The sequence below is a fragment of the Acanthochromis polyacanthus genome, chromosome 1, assembly GCF_021347895.1.
Source record: "Acanthochromis polyacanthus isolate Apoly-LR-REF ecotype Palm Island chromosome 1, KAUST_Apoly_ChrSc, whole genome shotgun sequence".
Lineage (NCBI taxonomy): Eukaryota > Metazoa > Chordata > Actinopteri > Pomacentridae > Acanthochromis > Acanthochromis polyacanthus.
The window spans coordinates 309,063-330,372 of NC_067113.1; the positions used below are offsets into that span (position 1 = coordinate 309,063).

Below are 21,310 nucleotides of genomic sequence, written 5' to 3' on the forward strand. Positions count from 1 at the left end.
TTGTGTTTTGGAATCCTTTACAGACTCTGCATCTACCCCCACCTCCACCTTTTCCTCTACACTTTACACTCTCAGTTCCCTGCACTGAACATTGTAAACTCTCTCACAGTTCATCCCTAGTACTTCTCCATCAACTCATCAGTGGTAGATTTGTTTTAAATTGTATTCTATAAGATTTCAGTCTTGGCTGACTAGGAGACACAAGAAAGTACTTTGGCAACGGTACTTTAATACGACAGCAAACACTTGTTGAGCAGCGGCTTTGTAAAATTATAGTCAAAGAGCAGGTATATCAAACATGGATTCTTTTAACAAACAAGTCAGCCACTAATCTGATTCCATGTTGTTTTCCAGACAATAGCAGGCCATCCCTACATGATGGAATAGTGTTGTGTGGACAGATGTTTCAATGCACACACAAATGGGAGAGATCTCAAACATCTCAAGACTGTTTGGACTTAGACGATATTTATTTCCCCTTCCCTTGGGAGGAAAATGTCACTCTTATGAATGCTTGTATGACCAGATCTTGAAATTTCTCTGAGCTGAAAGGTGAAAACTAAAAAGCAGAGGACAGATGTCTTTTTTTAAAGGAAATCTGTCTGATCTGTGACACATTATTTTTGAGCTGTGAAACTTTTCTTATAGCTGCAGGGGGAACACTGCTATCCTTCCAGCACACCCCATCACACACCCGTTGTAAAGGACCCTTTGTGTAATACTTTTTCCTGTCTTCCTCACAGGAAAAGACACAGTCTGTCATAATACACACAATCCAATGCAGTGCATTGATAATTAATTTAGATAATAATTACAACAAGTTGTGACGGTTAGGGTAATGGGTTAGTGGATAATGAGAAACAACTCAAATTTTTTGAAATAGCAGCAGTGTGTGTGTGTGTGCACTGAGGACTAATGTCTTAACTTTTAGAATATGTGGATTAATTCAGGTCCAAAAACTGGCAGAAAATTTATTAAAGCTTTCTCATTTTCACTGAGATTTTAAAAGCATTTTCTCTAGAGCTCACTAACTGGCTCTGTCTGATCTTCAGAAGTACATGCAGGAGGCCCGCAGCCTAGGAAAGAACCTGCGACAGCCCAAACTGTCTGACCTCTCTCCTGCCGTCATTGCCCAGACCAACTGGAAGTTTGTGGAGGGGCTGCTCAAGGAGTGTCGTTTGAAGGTGAACCGACATGTTGCTGCAAATAGAAATGACTTGTGATTGATTAGTGCAGTCATTCACCGGTTTCCTGATGCTATAGTCAGACACTCACAGACTGTGTGGTTCAAACTCAAAATATTGCTTACACATGATTACAAAAGACTCCCATGAGGTTAAAAAAAAGCACCATGAAGACCTGTTACTGCTATTTACAGAAACGTAATTCAACAGCAGAACCACATAGACGAGATGGAGAACAATTACTTTAAAAACAATATTTTACTCATGTTTTTATCTGACTAGTTCTATCAGGCTGCAGAAAATGAGAAATTACAGTTTTTCTCATCATTTAAAAGCAGAACCAGAACATGAGAGTGGCACAACCATTCACAGCACATATCAGACAAAAGAACATCCAGAAGCCAAAGAACGCTCTTAAAGACTTCAGTTTGTCTAGAATTAAACTTCTTCATCTAAAATGCTAGACCCACTCATCTGTCCGACCAATAAACAGTGGTGCTTTACGCATAGCACACACATTATGTTTGCAATAACCACAAACATGTAACCGTGTTTAGCGATTGCTATGCTGAGGAAATTGAGGTTATTTGGTGTAACAATATAGCATAACAAGAGCAATTGGTGAGGAAAGATGAAATATAGACTACCCGTCAAAAGTTTGGCAACACATTCTCATTCAGTGTTTTTTCGACATGTTTACTACTTTTTGTAGAATTATAGAATAACTCTAAATATGCTTTATATTTTAGATTCCTCAAAGTAGCCACCTTTTGCTTTGATGACAGCTTTGCAAACCCTTGGCCTTCTCTCAGTGTGGTTCCTGAGGTTGAACCTGAAGTGGTTTCACTTCACAGGTGTTCCTTGTCAAGGTTCATTCGTGGAATTTCTTGTCCTCTGAATGGGGTTGGGACCATCAGTTGTGTTGTACAGAAGTCAGGTTGGTCCACAGTCGACAGCCCTATTTGACAACTGCTAGAATCCATATTATGGAAGAACCAATCAGCTAAAGAGAAATGACAGTCCATCATTACTTTAAGAACTGAAGGTCAGTCAGTCCAGAAAACTGCAAAAACTTTGAATGTATCCCCAAATGCAATCGCCAAAACCTCAAGCTCTACGACGAAGCTGGCTCACAAGAGGACCGCCCAGGAAAGGAAGACCAAGAGTCTTCTCTGCTGCTGAGGAGAAGTTCATCTGAGTCTCCAGCCTCACAAATGTCCAGTTTTACAGCAGCTCAGATTAGAGCCCAGATAAATGCCACCCAGAGTTCTAGTAGCAGACACATCTCTACATCAACTGTTCAGAGGAGACTGACCAATCAGGTCTTTATGGCCCAACAGAAACCACTACTAAGGAAAAGCAACAAGCAGAAGAGATTAGTTTGGGCCCAGAAACACCAGGAATGGATATTAGACCAGTGGAGATCTGGGCTTTGGACTGATGAGTCCAAATGTGAGCGCTTTGGTTCCACCCGCCATGTCTTTGTGAGACCAGAAAAGGTGAAGGGATGGTCTCTACATACATGGTTCCCACCACGAAGCATGGAGGAAGAGGTATGATGGTATCTACATGTATGGTTCCACCATGAAGCATGGAGGAGGAGGTATGATGGTCTCTACATGCATGGTTCCACCATGAAGCATGGAGGAGGAGGTGTGATGGTCACTGTCGGGGATTTATTCCAAACTGAAGGAACCCTGAACCAGCATGGCTACCACAGCATCCTGCAGCAACATGACATCCCATCCATTTTGGCTTAGTTGGACCATCATTTATTCTCCAACAGGACAATGACCCCAAACACACCTCCAGGCTGTGGAAGGACTATCTGACCAAGAAGGAGATGATGGAGATGACCTGGATTGGAGATCACCTGACCTAAACCCAATCCAGATGGTTTGGGATGAGATGGACCACAGAGTGAAGGCAGAAGGACCAACAAGTGTTCAGCATCTGGGAACTCCTTCAAGACTGTTGGAGAACCATTTCAGGTTCTACCTCATGAAGCTCATCCAGAGAATATCAAAAGTTTACAAAGCAGTAATCAAAGCAAAGGGTGGCTGTTTTGAAGAATGTGAAATATAAAACATGTTTTGAGTTATTTCACACTTTTTTGTTTGCTGCATAATTCTAGATGTGTTCATAGATTTGATGCTTTCAGTGAGAATCTACAATGGAAGCCTGAAAATAAAGAAAAACTGTTAAATGAGAAGGTGTCCAAACTAAAGACAGATAGTGTATATTAGTCTGCACTGAGACATATTCGAGAATTCTGAGCTCTGCTGAGCTGCTGTTATTTGAAACAGTCCATTGTTGAAGTCAAGCTGTAGCTGTTTGTTGTTTATAGTTTAGATGTTAAAATACACATTCTTGGACTATGCTGATTATTTGTGGTTTTCATTCGTTTATTTACTTCGCATCACAATAAATAACTGGTCCTTAGCCAATCAAACCTGAGAGCATTCGTGGTCATTTTGGAGAAAAAAGGGATGCCTTTTTTGAACATTAGTTTGCTTTGCTTACAAATACACCAATATATTTAGGCAAGGTTTGTGAAAGGTATGCAAAATACAAGCTATATGTGCAGTAGTAACACTAGTGGTTGCTGTAATCATAAAAATGTATGTGTGTGACCAGACCAAGCGTATGCTGGTGGAGAAGATGGGCCGGGAGGCGGTAGAGCTGGGCCACGGTGAGGCCAACATCACCGGACTGGAGGAGAACACTCTGATCGCCAGCCTGTGTGACCTACTGGAGAGAATCTGGAGCCATGGCCTGCAGGTCAAACAGGTCGGCGCACACACACACACACACACACACACACACACACACACACACGTGTGTGTGTCTTGCTATCATTGTGGGGACATACCATTGACTCCCATTCATATCTAACCCCTAACCTTAACCAAACCCTAACCCTAACCAAAACAATGGCTAACCCTAAAGAAACGTTTTTGCACTTTTACTTTTTTTTTTGCACTTGTTTAAACTTGTGGGGACCGAAATGAGGTCCCCACAAGTGACATAGTTTTCGGTTTTCCTACAGTTGTGGGGACATATGGTCCCCACAATATAGCAAAAACATGGACACACACACACACACACACACACACACACACACACACACACACACACACACACACAGAGAAACAATTTAAAAACTACAGCACATGTGTTGCAGTTTTCTTTAGCAGATTTATAATGAACCAAATGTGATCAAATCATGGACACAAGATGTGTCAGGAGTTGGACAGTACTGGACATTGTGGTTAAGAAGTTATTGCCTGATGAATCCTCTTGGGGTGTGTATAATCTGTTGTTTCATGAGAACCATTATCCATTGTTGTGTGTTTGATGAGACTTTTTGCTTTCTGACACACACTCATCTCTCAGGGGAAGTCAGCGCTATGGTCCCACCTGCTGCACTACCAGGCTCGTGAGGAAAAACTGGAGCAGCAGCACAGCGAATCACCAGGTAACACACACACACGAAAACACACTCCTTCCACTAACACACATTTAAGGGCTACCAGATTCATCATGTCCTGTACTTGTTTTCTGCAGTGTCTAACGTCCCTGAGAGGAGAAAGTCTGATTGTTGTGTAGCGGTGCCGTCTCTACGTGTGTCTCTCTTTCAGGATATGAGGTATGTGCTGCTGGCCTCTGGTAAATCGAAATGGTGTTATCAGAAATCTTCAGCTTCCAAGTATGAAAGAACAAGGTTCTGCTACCTCAGATTATGCAGTATGCATTTTGTGTGTGACGTAATTCTCAGAGCATACGCTCAGATTAACACAGAAGGAGAAAGTAAAGAGTATGGAGGCTGTGTTCCTTTGACTAAAGAATGCTCTTCTGTGTGATCACTGCAGTGTTAAATCATGCAACATGCCTGTAAAAAAAAGTACAGATGCAGCTGTGATCATGTAATTCCAGGGATGTGCACAGGAGAGCTAGAAGTATCCAGGGTCTCAGATGCTGACACTGAACTTTAAAGGTTGAATGTTTGTGTATGAAGTCAAAGGAAAGACTTAGAAGGGATTTTGCCCAGGGTAGCAAGTTTTCAATTGTGGGATTGGCAGAAATGGATTTGGTTTGGTTGTTACATGTCAAGCAACTTTTAATGGAAGTGGTAGCAGTTTTCTGAATGCTTGATGCTCAGTTGGTGCACAAAGATACTGTGTGAAAAGGATGTTCATGATTTAAGTTTGGTTCACCGACCAAACTGCTGCAGCAGTGACAGTAAAACACAACTCACTGAGGCATTTCACGTTAGTCAGAGGTCAGTCAATTGTCAACACAGACGATGTGTGATACTCATTTTTAGATTAGAGGCTCACCCAGGATATCATTATCACCATGTCCATCAAAAACAAACTTCCATAAACTGGCATAGAAATCATAGAAAAATGTCTTTTTAACTCCTGCCGTTGCCTGGGCAGCAGGATGTTTTTATGTTTTCTTCAGTATCAGAGTAGTCCAGTAATAGTTGTCAGGACATCAGTGGTTCATAGCAAACAAGAGCTGCTAATACAGTAGGTCAGCTTCTTTTTTCAAAACCTGTATTCCACAGCTTAATGTTATTTACCTCATTATGCTTCCTATTGATGTGTATGTATATTGATGACAATAATAATATGTACAATAAGTACAAGGATGAGAAATGAAGATGAACAAATGCAGTATGAATACACTGTAAACAACAGCACTACAAAGTGGCCTCTAAAATAAATGTAAACGTGCAAGATGCAGCACTGCAAAAGTTGTTGTGCAAATATTCTTCTGGTTAGAGATGATGCTGATAATATGATATAAATCCGGTTAAACTTCAGCCAGTGATGCTGATGTTGTACTATCTTACAGCAGATTGTATGAACGACCTGGAATACTTCACAAACACGCTGTACACATGCAGACTGACAGTGTTCCCCTTCAAAAACGTGTTTCCATTTATGAATCTTCTATATTAGTCACACAAACAGTCTGCACACAGACCAGAGCAAAAAGCAGAGCGATAAGAGGAAATTACTAGAGAGAACTGAAGTTCTGAGGTCATTTGGTGGCTTAGCTGGACATAAACACACTCCTTCAGGTGCAGCTGTTGTGCTTGTTGCCAGCTAGCTTCCTGCTATGTTGGGTGAAAACAAATGAAAAATGGTTTAGGAGTCAGCAGTTTGAGTATGAAGCAGATCATATGTTTTCAGCTTCAGCTTCTGTGAAATGTGAACCTTCTTTTTTCAATCGTATCGTCAGTCTGTCCACGTATTATCTGTTTCTTCAGACATATTCAGAACATGTCAGAGATTAAGACAGACGTGGGCCGAGCGAGAGCCTGGATCCGTCTGTCCCTGGAGAAGAAACTGCTCTCCCAGCACCTCAAACAGCTGCTGTCGCGACAAGCCTTGACCAAGTGAGCTTTTTCCTAGATGTCACTGATTCCCACGTTCAGATGAAGCTGTACTAATCTTCTCTTGTTTATATTATTTATAAGGGCGGCACACAGCATCAGTGTTAGCATTTAGCAGAAAGCTAGCCTTCATCTGAGCCATCTCTGAATTGAAAATGATAGTAATGACTGATGCCTACTGACTATCACAGAGACTGGTTTATGTCCATAACAAGTCTCATGTCAGTTGTATGCACACTCTTTCAACCAAATTGTTTTCTTACCAAATAATAAAACATTATTTTGTTTTTATGAATGGCAAGTGTGTAATTACACCATATTTTTTTGACATTTGACTCCCAGACAAACTAATCAGAGACCGTGGTCTTGATGGTTTGTAGTATTTATCTAGATTTGAAACTGATCTGACTTTGTCTCCAGGAAACTGTACAAGCGTTATGCCTTCCTGCGCTGTGAGGAGGAGAAGGAGCAGTTCCTCTACCACTTGCTCTCTCTTAATGCCGTTGATTACTTCTGCTTCACCAGCGTCTTCACCACCATTAGTAAGTTCTCCATCAGCCTCACGTCATCTCTAAATTCTTTTCAGCCACAGTTAATCTTCTCTTGCTTTACTAGAACAGAAACACGTCACAGGCTAAACGTGAGCATGTTCCACAGCACAGGGTTACCAGAAAAGCCAGACTTATTTTAGGTGGTCAGATTATTTTCAGATTTTTTTTTAGCTCCACAAAGCAAATTCAACACAGTTCAAGCTTAGTTACTTTGGCAAGGCCATGTAGGTTAAAGACTTATTAATCAAATCAAATGTTGTCCTAGACAGCACTCAGGGACCAACTTATTTGTCAATGAAAATAAAGTAGAGCGTAAAAGGGCCAGTGTACCCTTACAAAATTGCTTTTTGGACTGTCCTGGAGTCTCAGAAACATCGATTCTTCCTAGACCCATCTGTTGTCAGGTTAAGGAGGGTTCTGTAGCTTTCTGACACTGACAATCCTACATTTCCTTCACTTGGTGCTGTGCTAGGCCTGCTCTGAGAAAGCAAAGGGATGAATTCTCCATTTTAAAACTCTGGAAATGGTTTCTTAAGTCTGTGTCTGTAGCATTATTATGAAAAGAAATCACTTGTCTCCTGATAACACCATCAACTAGTAACATGTGTCGATTACAATTTAACACTGAAATTCATCAGTGCCTATGTGTGATGAAGCAGGTAAGTAATGAATATCTAAAGTGAATCTTCTGCTTCCACTCATTTTCTTTCTGAGTTACTTAGTTGGTGTCAGTTATGTGATGGATGAAGCTAATTATGGATCAGTAGCGGGCTCTGCAATTAGTATGAATAAACCATTATAGTATATGTACAATTTACTCTAGGATTTAAACATAATGTATTATTCAGCTCAGTGAGTGCTGAGACCCTTTCATTCAGATAAATGAACATGCAGTACCAGCAAACATGTCTGAAACATGGTGAGCTCACCTCCTCCTCTGCTCTTCTCACTGATCTCTTACCGTTTTCTTTCTGCTGCCCTGTGTTTGCCTCAAACTGTCATCAAATTGGCCCACTTAGACAAACTAGACTGAGTCTAATGAGGATGTTAGTGTTTATTTCTCTAATCTCATACGTTGTTTGTCCCTGTAGTGATCCCATACAGAGTTGTCATCATCCCTATTAAGAAGCTGAGCAACGCCATGACCACCTCCAACCCCTGGGTGTGTGTGTCAGGAGAGCTGGGAGACTCAGGCATCATGCAGATCCCCAAGAACGTCCTGGAGATGACCTTCGATGTGAGTGCTGTGAACTGTGACAAGCTGAGCACCACACTGAGATGTGGCTTTGGTTTGTCTGTATTTAGAATGTTTGTTTCACTGCCTGTAAAAACATCACATGTGCATGTTGCTGTTTAAAAGAGCAGTGCAGACATTTTTTATTTGTTGCATTTATTCACCATGAGTCAGGTTTATTTTAAATAAAGATAGAAGGCTGAAGGTTAGTAAAGGGGACATTCCTGTGATTTTCTCTTAATAATATACTGCTATGATGTCAGGTATCTATGTTAAACATGGTTAAAGTTTGAAAACATAAGGTGAACATATTTAAATCTTCAGCCTTGCTTTCGTCTGCTCTGTACATCTTATTTGCAGTGTTACTTGATAGGGCACTTCTGATTTTTCTAAAATGTTGTTGTACCTTAGGGATTCAGTTCTAATCATATGAAGGCTCATTTTGAGGGTTTTATAACAATCAAAGAAAATATTTTCACTACTTTATCCTCTCGTTTTCCCATTAAAAATGCTTTGAGCATTTGAGTTTTAAAATGTAGTCTGGCCACTCCTAAAATGACGACACAGCCCAGCATCGTTCCTGGAGGCTGAGAGGAGGTTCACCAATGAGAACAACATCGTTTTCTGTTGTTTTGTGCATCATTTCTACTTGGTACAATAACTTTGGTACAATAACTGTGACTCAGTAATATCGGAGCAAAAGCTTGAGCAGATAATCAGTCTCTACACATCACTTGGTCCTCTACAGTTTGCTGACTTTCTTGTGTCTGGAGGTCAGTTTCTCTCTCCTCCTTCCTGATCAATATTGTATAGTCTGAACTTAGGCAAAGGGTGACATCCAGGAGAAGACACCAATGTCCTGCTGTCCTCCTGTCACTCTGCACGTCTGTGCTGTTGCATGTTTGCACTGCTGTGTTTTCCTGTGTGGATGGTGGATGATTTGCTGAATGTGTGATTTCCACACTGCCATACATTATGTTAACAAGTGTTTCCATCTCCATCAGTCTGCCTTCAGGCCTCATACGCACATCTCCGCCATGTTCAAGGTTAGACCAAGTCCCAGATTTACTCCCTCCATCCCCCATCATCTCCCTCTATCTCTATAAAAGCGCTTCTTTTCCAGTAGACATTCTGGTTTGACTTTAGTCTGGACTTGGTCACAGCTGTTCTGTTATCCTGCTAGAATGTGTTGCATCCGCAACACATTCATTCTCTATCTGTACTGTAATTATGAGCTTACAACTGCCAAGTAGAGGAAAGATCGATCTTTAATGTAACTAAATGTAGAAAACTACAAGAAAATGAAAACTTAAACGGAATATTTTTAACCTGTCAAATACAATCATTCACATCTGTGGGAGCATCACAGTGTTAATAACGGAATAATACCGGGTAAATTTCATGAAATCAACAGGATGTTCTGTGCTGTTTGTGTCTGTATTCAGGTTCAGAATCTGGGGAAGTTGACCACAGTGCAGCTGGGTCATGATAACGCTGGGCTCCTGGCTAAATGGCTGGTGGACTGTGTCATGGTGCGCAATGAGATCACAGGACACACCTACAGGTGAGCAGAGGGCATGTCTCTCATTTGTTCCTACGCTGCTGTCACTTCATGAGTTAGATTTCTGTCACTCCAAAGTTATCCACGAAATACCTTTGACTCATTAAGTTATGAAATTTAAAAAGCAGTGAATTTCTAACACTTTTTTGTCTTCCGTTAAAGAGATGAAAATGGATTTTTTGCCATGGAATTCATCTCTTCAAGATTTCAACAGCTCATTTTTGGTTTTGTTTTTCAACATGTACAAGTTCAGCATCAGTTTCAAATATTCAAGACTTTGACATCCTGAATATCCTGTTTTATCTTAGAAATTATCTTTCAGCAACATTACATTGAAATGTTGTGACTTTACCAGCTGTAGTAACACATTCTCTCCTTTAACATGTCTGTTATTCTCTTCGTTGTTGCGTTTGTAAATTGACTTGATGTCTTTGAAAAGAAGACCACTCCTGAATGATCTCTCAAGTTTAAATTAAGTTTGAATAAATTAATTACTGCAGCGATGTTATTCACTAATAGTTGTGAAGCTGAATAGCAGAATACAAAATATCAGACTTTATTAGACGTTATGTTAATTATTAATATACAAAAAAAGTCGCCACTTGGATTTAATTAAGCAAATAGCTAATATCTTTCCATTGGATAATTACTGCAGTGATGAATACATTTAACCCTATAGCTGATGCAGTGAGGAGCTTCTCATTTCTTGAACAACCATAATATAATCATAATAATGTCATGAATCCTGACATTAACACGTTGCGATATGAACCGATCCTAATATTCAGCTACATGCATCTCTGAACATAAATAAATGCTATGACTTTGCAGAAGCTTATCAAAATGATGCCACAGTGAATGAGTGCCAAACCTAAAGACAGTCCAACAAAATATTAGTGTGTGTGACTTTTTTGGGGCAGGCAGTGTATATTCACACACAATTGACAGGAAGGAAAGTCTAGATTATTTCCAGGATAGACGAAGGCCAGGGGTCTCCTGGACACACAGGTCTTGTAAGATTTTGTAAAGACCAGGACTAAAAGAAAAGAAAAATATCCAGTGAGTCGATGTGGAATATCAGAAGTACTTTGTTGTGTCTGTCACGATCAGGTTCCCATGTGGTCGGTGGCTCGGTAAAGGTGTGGATGATGGCAGCCTGGAGAGGGTCCTGATTGGAGAACTGGTACTGCCCAGTGGAGAGGAGGATTCTGGGAGAGGCTGCTGTACGCCCCCACTGCAGCGCTCACCATCCCAGACCAGACGCATCAGCCTCACATCGTTGTCTGGACGAGGATCCAGTCAGTATCTGTCAGGATTCACATGAAGCTTTTTCCATCCCTGATAGGTGTAACCTCACAGCTGTAGCCTCCTGACATTTGAAGTATTCTGGTAGGGTTTTAAGTTCAATTCAATTTTATTTATATAGCGCCAATTACAGTCAAATTGTCTCAAGACGTTTTACAGAACCCATATGCCTGACCCCCCAGAGCAAGTCCAAAGGAGACAGTGGCAAGAAAAACACCCTTTAACAGGGAAAAAAACCTTGAGCAGAACCTGGCTCTTTATGTGGGGGAACCATCTGGCTACAGCGTTTTGGATCAACTGAAGATGTTTGAGAGAGCTATTTGGACAACTTGATACTAAGGAATTACAATAGTCAAGCCTGGAAGTAGCAAATGCATGGACTAGTTTTTCTGCATCACCCTGAGACAGGATGCTCCGAATTTTTACAATATTTCTCAGGTGAAAAAAGGACGTCCTACAGATTTGTTTTATGTGTAAGTTAAAGGACATGTCCTGGTCAAAAATAACTCCAAGTTTCCTCACAGTAGTACTGGAGGCCAATGTCATGCCATCCAGAGTAACTATATGCTTTGAAAGCAAGTTTCTAAGATGTTTAGGTCGAATTACAATGACTTCAGTCTTGTCTGAATTTAGTAGTAAGAAATTACAGGTCATCCAGGTCTTTATATCTTTAAGACAGTCTTGCAGTCTAGCTAGGTGATTAATTTTATCTGGCTTCATAAATAAATACAACTGAGTGTCGTCTGCGTAACAATGGAAGTTAATACAGTGCTTTCTAATAATATTGCCTCAAGGCAGCATGTATAATGTGAACAGGATTGGTCCTAAGACAGAACCCTGAGGAACTCCATGATTAACCTTAGTATGCTCAGATGACTCATTGTTGACATGCACAAACTGAAACCTATCTGATAAGTAGGATTTAAACCAGTCCAGTGCTGTCCCTTTAATGCCAAGAGAATGTTCTAGTCTTTGTAATAAAGGTTTGTGGTCAATTCTATCAAATGCTGCACTAAGGTCCAACAAAACAAGTCTCGAGAACCAGGCCATTATCTGATGCTATGAAAAGGTCATTAGCAACTTTTACCAGAGCTCTTTCTGTGCTATGATGCATCCTGAAGCCTGACTGAAACTCTTCAAACAAGCTATTCCTTTGTAAATGTTCATGTAATTGATTTGCAACTGTTCTTTCCAGAATTTTAGAGATAAATGGTAGGTTGGATATCGGTCTATAGTCAGCTAAAACATCTGGATCTAGAATGGGCTTTTTAAGTAAAGCTTTGATGACAGCAACCTTAAAAGCCTGTGGTACATAGCCTGTTACTAGTGACAGATTAATCAGATCTAACATTGAAGAATTAATTAACGGCAAAGCCTCCTTGAACAGTCTCGTTGGGATAGGATCTAAAAGACATGTTGATGATTTGGATGTAGAAACTGTTGAATTTAGTTCAGAGAGATGTAGACTTTGCAGAAAAAAACAGAAGATTAGAGGGTTAGTCAAAGTCATCCAGTACCTTACTAGAAAATATGAACAGGTTGTGTTATCAGTTGTGATTTTTCTTTATTCACTGAATTAGCTCAGTTGTGTTTAATTAGTACCAAAACAATAGACCAGAAGATAAACTTGTTTTTCTGACACACTGAAGTTCTCAATATAAATGTCTTTGTCACTCCTTTGTGTAGTGGCTGCTTGGATGTGATCTTACAAATGTCAGTTCACACTTAGTAACTGATCCTGTCGACGTTCTAAAACCAGTTTAATGATTTAAACTGAATACGTGTCTTTATGTGGGAAAATAATGAAACACTTGGCATATAATCAGGATGAACACGGCTTGTTCTTATTATGATTGCAAAGCATTTTTAGGTGGTAGAAGAAAGTGATCCAAGAATCTTTAAATTTCTTTTAATGGTGTGATAAAAACAAAAAGGGATTTGGAAGGGACTATACCTTAGAAAGCAACACTAGCATTTGTGTGATCTTGTAATTTCACGTTTGTCGTTTATAAGACAGTTCTGGTTCTGAGCATAGTGCAGGCCTTAGTTCTGCTTAATGAGCATCTGGTCTTACATTTAAACAAACTGCCTCATACTGCAGACAGAGCCTGAGTCTGTAACCGTGCACACTAATGCAATGGTTTTACAATAATATATAAGAAATTAGTAACTGGTGCATTTTTTAAAAAATTATTCATTTTACAAGTAAAGTTCAAACAGTTACTGCAAAATGATCTTAAATAGTGTATAGAATATGCATAATAACTATCAAATAATGATTACTCAACCACTACACTTCAGACTGCAGCAGGAAGTAAATTATATGGAGAATTTTCTAATAAAGAGGTCAGATTTTAAAAAAAATACTGAGTCTTCTTTTGTTTATGAAGCCACCACATTATAAGGAAAAGAGGAACATGATATGTGTGGGATGTTCCAGCATCGTTAACACAGCTGTAATAACGTTAGGTTATTAATGAGACTGTCACATATCACAGACTTACACTGATGCAGATGTTCTCCTGATTCCAGAACCAACTTCAGCCCAAATCCAGGAGGCCATCGGGGAGGCGGTTAACAACATTATAAAACACTTCCACAAGCCAGAAAAAGAGGTGAGATATAATGTGACTTTTAGTAGTGTCTGTTTAATAATAACTCATTTTATTGCTGTTTCGAAACAGAGTGGGCTTTATTCCTCTGTCTCGATCAGTATTCATTATGTCTGTAAAATGTGTTTTATGGCCGCTCTGATGAAAGTTTACTGCCACAGCAGAGAGAACAGATGCTGTACTTTAATGCAGCACAGATGAAGTGTCCTCTGTCAGATGGATGGAGAGAATAAAGGAGAGATATGGAGATTGATGCATGGGGACAGAGGACAGACGAGGCTTTCTTCTGCTGTAAACCCTCAGCACTGAGAGCGCATCACATTGCTGTTTATGGATTTTGCATCAGCAGCTATCTAAAGCAGAAGTAGCTGAAGAATGGCCAAATTATTGAAGCATAAGGAGCATATCAACTTCAAAGGTTATATATTTTAAGGGACCACACCAGGGCCTCAAAGTCAGAATGTCACAGCTTCTGTTTCACAGATTTTGACCATTCTTTTTTTAAAATCCTGTCTCTTTAGAAACTCCTAGCTTACTGAGCGTACAGTTTGAGTAGAAGAAAGTGACTTTAATCAACACTGCCTGATCCCCCTAAGTCCACACCTAAACTCTATCAAAAACCTGTGAAGAAGAAACAAGATTGTGTCACCAATTCTTTTCATAAGAGTGGTCAAACATACAACCATAATCTTGCTCCAAGTTGACATATTGTCATTGCTTTATGTGCATTTCAGGATGGTTGGGGAGTGGGTGGGGTGGTGAAAGCAGGACAGCAAATGGAAAACAGGCAAACAATACATATGAAAACAACAAAGACTTCTTTGATCGAGGATGGCAGCGACTGCAGATCAGAGACGTGCAGCTTCAGATCCAGAGACAAACACAAATTGCAGGACAGAGAAGACACAATGTTAGGGGTGTGTAATGGTGGTTTATAACTGGATAAAAGAGAAAGAGGAGAGTCTAAAATTGTAGCAGTATCACTAAAGGACGGCTCAGGTGATCCTGAGCAGCACAAACTATAAGCTTTATCAAAGAGAAAAATGTTAAGCCTTATCTTCAAAGTAGAGAGTGTCGGCCTCCCAAACCCAAAATGATTCCACAACAGAGGAGCTGATAGCTGAAGGTTCTGCCTCCGACTCTGTCTGTATAGTAAATCTCTGAAAGAATCAAAATGTGTAATTGTTTTTGTGTTTCAAAGATTCTATGATAGAAAATGAAGAGGTAAGAGTCATTAGGACTGCCATGCTATACATGCTCTTTACAAGTGAATGGAAGCTTTTGTTCACTAGATTTGTGCTCATCTCTGTGAGCTTCTCGTGTTGATGTCTTCACTCCTGCAGAGAGGCAGTCTGACCGTCCTGCTGTGTGGAGAGAACAGCTTGGTTGCAGCTCTGGAGCAGTTCTTCCATCATGGCTTCAAGTCTGCCCGGCTCTTCCAGAAGACGGTGTTTGTGTGGGACTTTGTGGGTAAGTGTGGAGCTGCACCACCCTCTGCTGCTGATAAAAACAACCATTTAAGGTGATGTATTGGAAGGTAAAGGGACCACTAAGACATGTATCTAATAGCATGTTAGTCATGTATTGTAATTTTGTTTTTGCTTGGTCAGTACTTTTTCTAACAAAAAAATCTGAATCACCGTTTTCAGAAGAAGATGTGTGTAAAAAGGTTGAAGTAAAGGATCACTGATTTATCAGAAGAATATTCTTGTGGTGTTGGTCTCGTCCCCCCTCTCTACAGAGAAGGCCGTGGCCTACATGGAGTCGGCTGACCAGATGGGAGACCTCCAGGAGACTGCTGAACCCCTGGGGATGACCTGCCAGTCGTTCTGCCACTACGTCAACGCCATCAACTCCACCCCCAGGAACATCGGCAAGGATGGGAAGTTCCAGCTGCTGGTGTGTCTTGGAGCCAGGTCAGTGTGAGCAGAATGAAGGAGAGTAAAATGGTTAAGATGTTCTATGAACGGTTACAGAGGCTGGGCCTGCTTCTGATTCACAACCATGGGCTTCTCAAACAGGGAAAGAAGTAAAAGAAATGGAACGTCCCCCCATCAGTGACTCCACTCCAGGCAGTTCATCCCTGTGTTATTCACTGGCCCTCAGGCTCACACTGCCTCCGTTACAGCTCTCTTTCTATCTGTTTTTTTAGTATTGAAATAACCATTAAATCATTTTTAAAGATGAATTCAAAGTATTTACTATTGTTTACTATATTTTATAATCACTTTAAAATGGTGCAAATGTGATACTTTGGTCTTTTGGACCTTGTTACACAAAATAAGGTGGAGGGGGACATTATTTTGGATGCTAGGATGTTTGTGTTGCTGTTTTTAATCATTTCAAGTTCTTCTTTTTAGTTTAATATGAGGTTCATCCTGAAAATAATATGCAGGTTGTTTAGTAAAAATAAGTAAATTAGTGACAGCCTTCATATCAGATGTTACTGTTGCTGCTTCAAGTAACAAAGTCCAGCAGTCAACGCCGTTACCAAGAGTTTCCAACTAAAACTGCAAAGCACTGAGGACTGTCTCAGAAACACTGGATCTGGACTTCTGTAGTTTCATGTGAACAAATTTAAAGAAGCCGTCTTGTCAACTTGCAGTGTGGAACTCCCTGTATCATTATTGTTCTCCAGAGTCTGTTTCTTGTTAGAACATGTTTGACTACATTACCCTAATTGTGAAACCTGCCATTGTGTAGTGTGGAGCAGTTTCACAGAGTTAACCGGAATCGTAGGTGAGCTGGTGTGCTGAGCTGCAGAAAGTGACCACAGAGGCTGGTACTTCATGGATCTGCACATTTTCTTGTAGGTCACAGTGTAGAGTTACCTGTACACCATTATAAGGCAGAAGGGGATTATTTTCAGGGGGAAAGTAATGTCGATGCGTGAGATATCAGATGCGTTTTTAGGGTTTCTTGGGAGGGACATTCAGTCAGCCAAAAGAGTTATGTTTTATGTAAAAACGTTTGTGAAGCTCTCTGGACCAAAACTTCTTTTTTGCTATAATGTGACTTGTGAATCCAGGCATTGCTTGATAATTCTCTCATTGTGTCTGTATTTAACTGTATTTATCATCTCTTTTACACTGCTGTATGTAACATAACCATACATATTTTCCTTCACAAATGAGTTTTGTTCACTTGAGATATCAGAGGACGTGTACTGTGGGTTCAGTGTCTTTCTTTCTCACTGTTTGCTCTGCAGAGATCGCCTGCTGCTCCAGTGGCTCCCTCTGCTGGTGGAATGTCCAGTGATCTTACGGATGTACGAGGACACAGCCCTGCTCAGAGACCGCACCACTGTCAACGCCCTCATTGGAGTCCTGGAGACATTACACGACTTCCCCATCACCCTGGAAGCCTCGCTGGTCAAAGGCATCGACCTTTAGCAGTAGCAGTGATGAACGGGCCGCTCTTTGTTTTTATTCAAACCCCTCTTCATCAAGTTCTCCCTGCTCTGGCCGCTGTTCGCCAATTGGCTGTGGAATTAGACGGATGATGACAGACAAGAATCTGACTTTTGGAAGCCAGAGCAGCAAGTTCCACAACTCCATGTGAAAAGTCAGGACTTTAGATCAGCCACAAGTTTGGATGTAGTATTTGTATCCCACCGCTGGTTCTGAAAGACGCCTTAATTATATAGGGCCCGACCAGAGATTTATCATGTTTTACTTCATTAACTATGCAGCACTGTGTACAGTTTTTCAGTACATCAGGAATTAGTAGATTCCAGTACATGCTTCCTGAATTTGTTTTCAGCTTATTTCAGTGCAGTATGGAAATGACTGTTGTTCAGTACTTTGACTTCCCTGTTCATGGCCACTGATTCCTCCTGAAACCATAAGTCATAGACATTTAAAGCACCCAGGAATTTCCTGAAACAGCAGGTTCCCATAGTTTTTATCTTTACCTGTTTAAATGAGGGGAAGTGCTGCATTTGCTGTGACTATCCAGTGGCAGATTAATCCACATGTGGCGCTTCAGCGAGTATTTCAGGCAAAATAAACTTCAGTGTGTGTTCCTGGTGACAAATGAGGCCAACAGAGGGATATGATTCATCAAATACATCAAAAATACTACAGATAAAATGCTGGTTCAGGTTTGTACATCAGACTCAATTTTAAAAACAAACAGAACATCACCTTTAGATACAACGAAGCAGCGTTTCCAAACAGTGATGCTAATGTGGTTAACAGCAGTTTCATGTTTCTGCCTCATGATTTCATACTGTCCTGAAATAAAGTGATTCTGCGGCTGCCTACAAGTAACAAAGTCAGGGTAAAACTTTAAAGCATGCTTTAGAAAGTTTCCAACAGTAAAACCTGTGGATGTGACGGTGCACTGGATGGGAGACTTGAAAGTCGTAGCAGACATTTTACTGTGAGCTAGCTGTAGGTAGCCTCGCCCTCCTTTTGTAGGTACTAGATCATTAGTACCACCGATCCCACACTCTGTGTAGCATTGGCGTTAGCGGGCATGCTGTTGTGTGTGTGTAGTGAAGAAATGAACTCAGGAACAGACTGACCAATCACTGACGCGCTGGTGATGGAAATAATGTTCAGTGGTGTGCAGTCAGCAGCTCTCCAGGAGTCCTTCATTTTCCTCTCTGAAGATCTACTTGTTGCGCATTTTTTCTGCCAGGAGACGGACACAGTGATCTTCCTGATGCGGCTAAGAGTTGAACCTGGAGCTGCATGGACATTCCTACCAAACTACAGGCGTGTGTGTCTGTATGTGTGTGTGTGAGTGTCATACTTCATGTGTGTCTTTTTGCTCCTATTTAGTTTTAAATCTTCCCATTTAAAGTTTTCACAGTGTTCTAACGATATGTTCTGTATATGTACTGTCTTTGTGAGAACCAGTTTACGTTTCAGAGTGAAGACACTTGGCCACATTCTGATTCGCCTTTAAAGGGCTGTTTGAGGGTTAAACTTAGTTGTATGGTTAAGGTTAGAACTAGGTTCAGGTTAGGGTGACAATAAAGACCTTTAGTTGTGGTTAAGGTGCTCGGGAATAAGTGAATGAATGTCCTCACAAAGATAGCCATACAAACCTGTGTCTGCGTGTGCCTCACTCATTTATTTTTGGTTGGTGAAACAGTTTCCCAGTTTCATCATTTCACAGCTAAATCTTGACATCTAGCATAATGTAAGTTCCAGACAACTTCAGCTACACCTTGTGGTCTTCATCCTGGACTGATCTGTCTCCTCCTCTCTCATGGAGGTGACCCAGCTGTCATCACATCAATGAAACTTTGAACTTTTCCTCAAGGTAGCAATCCTCTTAGTGGATGCAGAGAACACTGAAGTAGACTCAGATCTAATGTCAGCATCATACTACACCATCCATGTCTTGTAGAGAATTTGACCTGTCAGTTCTGGATTCACTGAAATGTCCCTTTATGTTTATCCTTGTATGAACAGGAGCTTCACAAAATGACATTAGCATGAACAAGACTTCCCTGCAACAGTACAGGATACTTAAAGATTGATTCTTAGCATTGTTTTAAAAGGAATTGTTCAATATTATGCTCGAACACACAGACTGATCAATACCACCTCTGTGTGTTAAAATGGAGATGAAGTTAGTCTAGCTTAGCACAAAGACAAAGGCTAACCTGCCTCTGTCCAAAGAACAGTTTGGTATCCATCTATGCATCCAAATAATGAAAATTGCTGCATACAGTTGTGGGTTTTGGTTCAACAAACCAAGCTGTGACAAAAAGACTCCTGGAGTTTGTGCTAGTCAGTGACTGCAGTTAGCCAAGACATAGCTCTTACGTTTCTTGGTAAAATCACAAACTGTGTCTGTTACAAATATGATAAAAGCAAGACATATTTTGTAAATAATGCAAAACTCCATGCTTGTATTGAGCTAGACTAGCTATTTTCCTGTACTTCCAAGGTTTATGCTGAGCTAATCTAACTTTTTTGAGCCTCTGGTTGTCTTAAACATACAGAACCATTGACCCATCTTCTCATCTCTCAGAAAGAATGTAAAGAAATAAATTTCCCAAAATATTAGAAGATTAGAAATAGTTTGTTAGAGCTGCACAATATGCTGAAACAAACATCCATTTCTTCAAATGCTGAGCCCTCCTGACCCTGGCTGAAGTACAGACAGGAATCTTTAAACATAGATCATAAATATATAGTTTCAAAAAAGATCAGCCATTCACATGAACAGCAGTAGCAAACTTTACTTCAGTAGTTTGGAGCACGAGTGTCTTGTGTTTAAAATACTTGTCCTATAACCTTTTGAAGAGCTTTTCAGTAATCCTCAGGCATAGGAATAATGCATTGGACAGTTTTTCTACATGATATAAAGGATAGAACAGGGTCTTGTCAATGAAAGGCTAGAATTGTGCTTTCAACTCTTTGAAATACACTGTATATTTTTGCAGCATCCTACAGAGATGTTTGAAATTATTTTTTCTCGTAAAATGTTTTGTTCCTTCTTGAACACTGACTGCATGAGAGATTTTACTACTGTTGCTACTTACTGCCATTGAAACCGATGCTTTCTGATGTAAATATTTCAGTTAGTGCATGCTGACATTTAGCCTGAGGTCTGCTATGTGACCTTCTAAGGAATCCTAGATGGGAGTGGACATTTGCACTCTGTATTGTAGTATTATTTCTGATCCCAGTATTGAGTTTGTGACGGACATTTATATCAGTCACAACTTACTTTGAATGTTTTGATTTCATGTATTTATTGATTTAGTATTAACTGGTGGCTGACTGTCAGCAGCATTGGTGTTTTGAGGTTGGTAAAGCCTGTGGACTAACTGGAAATTTACTGGTCTTTAACCACTATTCCCACCTGCTGTGTTTTAATCCCTCATACCTCACCTGCAGGACTTTCACTGCTCCAAAACACAGTAAGGGATACCTCCATCTGGTCCTGGATGTATTTATGTACAAACTGTTTACTGGTGGCTACAGGGCGGATTCCTGGAGCAGAACATACACCTTGAATGATCTTCCAACCCAGACTTTGCTCACAGGGCAGATTTGTTAAGTGAACCTACCATACAGCGAGTGCTGTTGAACCTGACTACTGACAGCGGCTGCACTGCAGCATAAATAGTTTTGTGCTTTGGTTGAACTGACTGCTCTGTTCTGATATTTATTATGCTATTTCAATAAAACACCCAGTGTGTTAAAGATGTCAGTTGATTTTGTGTCCATGAAGTCCAGTTTATATGTGTGCACTAAGCAGTAGGGAGAGAAGTATTCACTATGTAAAAGTACTAAAACACAGCGTACAAATACTCCATTACAAGAAAAAGTTGTCAAAAGTCTGTTAGTGATGTCTTACTGATGCATCCAGACTTTTACTGGTGTAGTTAGTAGTTACTGTAGTCATTTTACAAGATTACTGTACTCTGTTTCTTTTCAGGAGGGCACAACTATGGATTCACAGGAGTGCCACAATAAAACCTAAATCT

General features: G+C 40.4%; 1 protein-coding gene across 4 annotated transcripts in view; it reads left to right on the forward strand.

The window, feature by feature from the left end:
- dennd5b (DENN/MADD domain containing 5B) overlaps positions 1-21,038 on the forward strand; it is a 119,149-nt gene extending 98,111 nt beyond the window's left edge. For 3 of the 4 annotated variants that reach the window (XM_051945294.1, XM_051945289.1, XM_051945293.1), the window contains 13 exons: positions 1,053-1,184; positions 3,822-3,974; positions 4,581-4,662; positions 4,752-4,833; positions 6,466-6,594; positions 7,012-7,133; positions 8,234-8,379; positions 9,822-9,940; positions 11,048-11,235; positions 13,775-13,857; positions 15,198-15,324; positions 15,596-15,770; positions 17,063-21,038. In XM_051945294.1, the coding sequence (XP_051801254.1) occupies positions 1,053-1,184; positions 3,822-3,974; positions 4,581-4,662; positions 4,752-4,833; positions 6,466-6,594; positions 7,012-7,133; positions 8,234-8,379; positions 9,822-9,940; positions 11,048-11,235; positions 13,775-13,857; positions 15,198-15,324; positions 15,596-15,770; positions 17,063-17,246 (1,722 nt within the window). In that variant the 3' untranslated portion in view covers positions 17,247-21,038. The remainder of the gene's footprint in view (positions 1-1,052; positions 1,185-3,821; positions 3,975-4,580; positions 4,663-4,751; positions 4,834-6,465; positions 6,595-7,011; positions 7,134-8,233; positions 8,380-9,821; positions 9,941-11,047; positions 11,236-13,774; positions 13,858-15,197; positions 15,325-15,595; positions 15,771-17,062) is intronic. The other variant, XM_051945292.1, reaches the window with a different exon arrangement.
- The last annotated feature ends 272 nt before the right edge of the window (positions 21,039-21,310 follow it).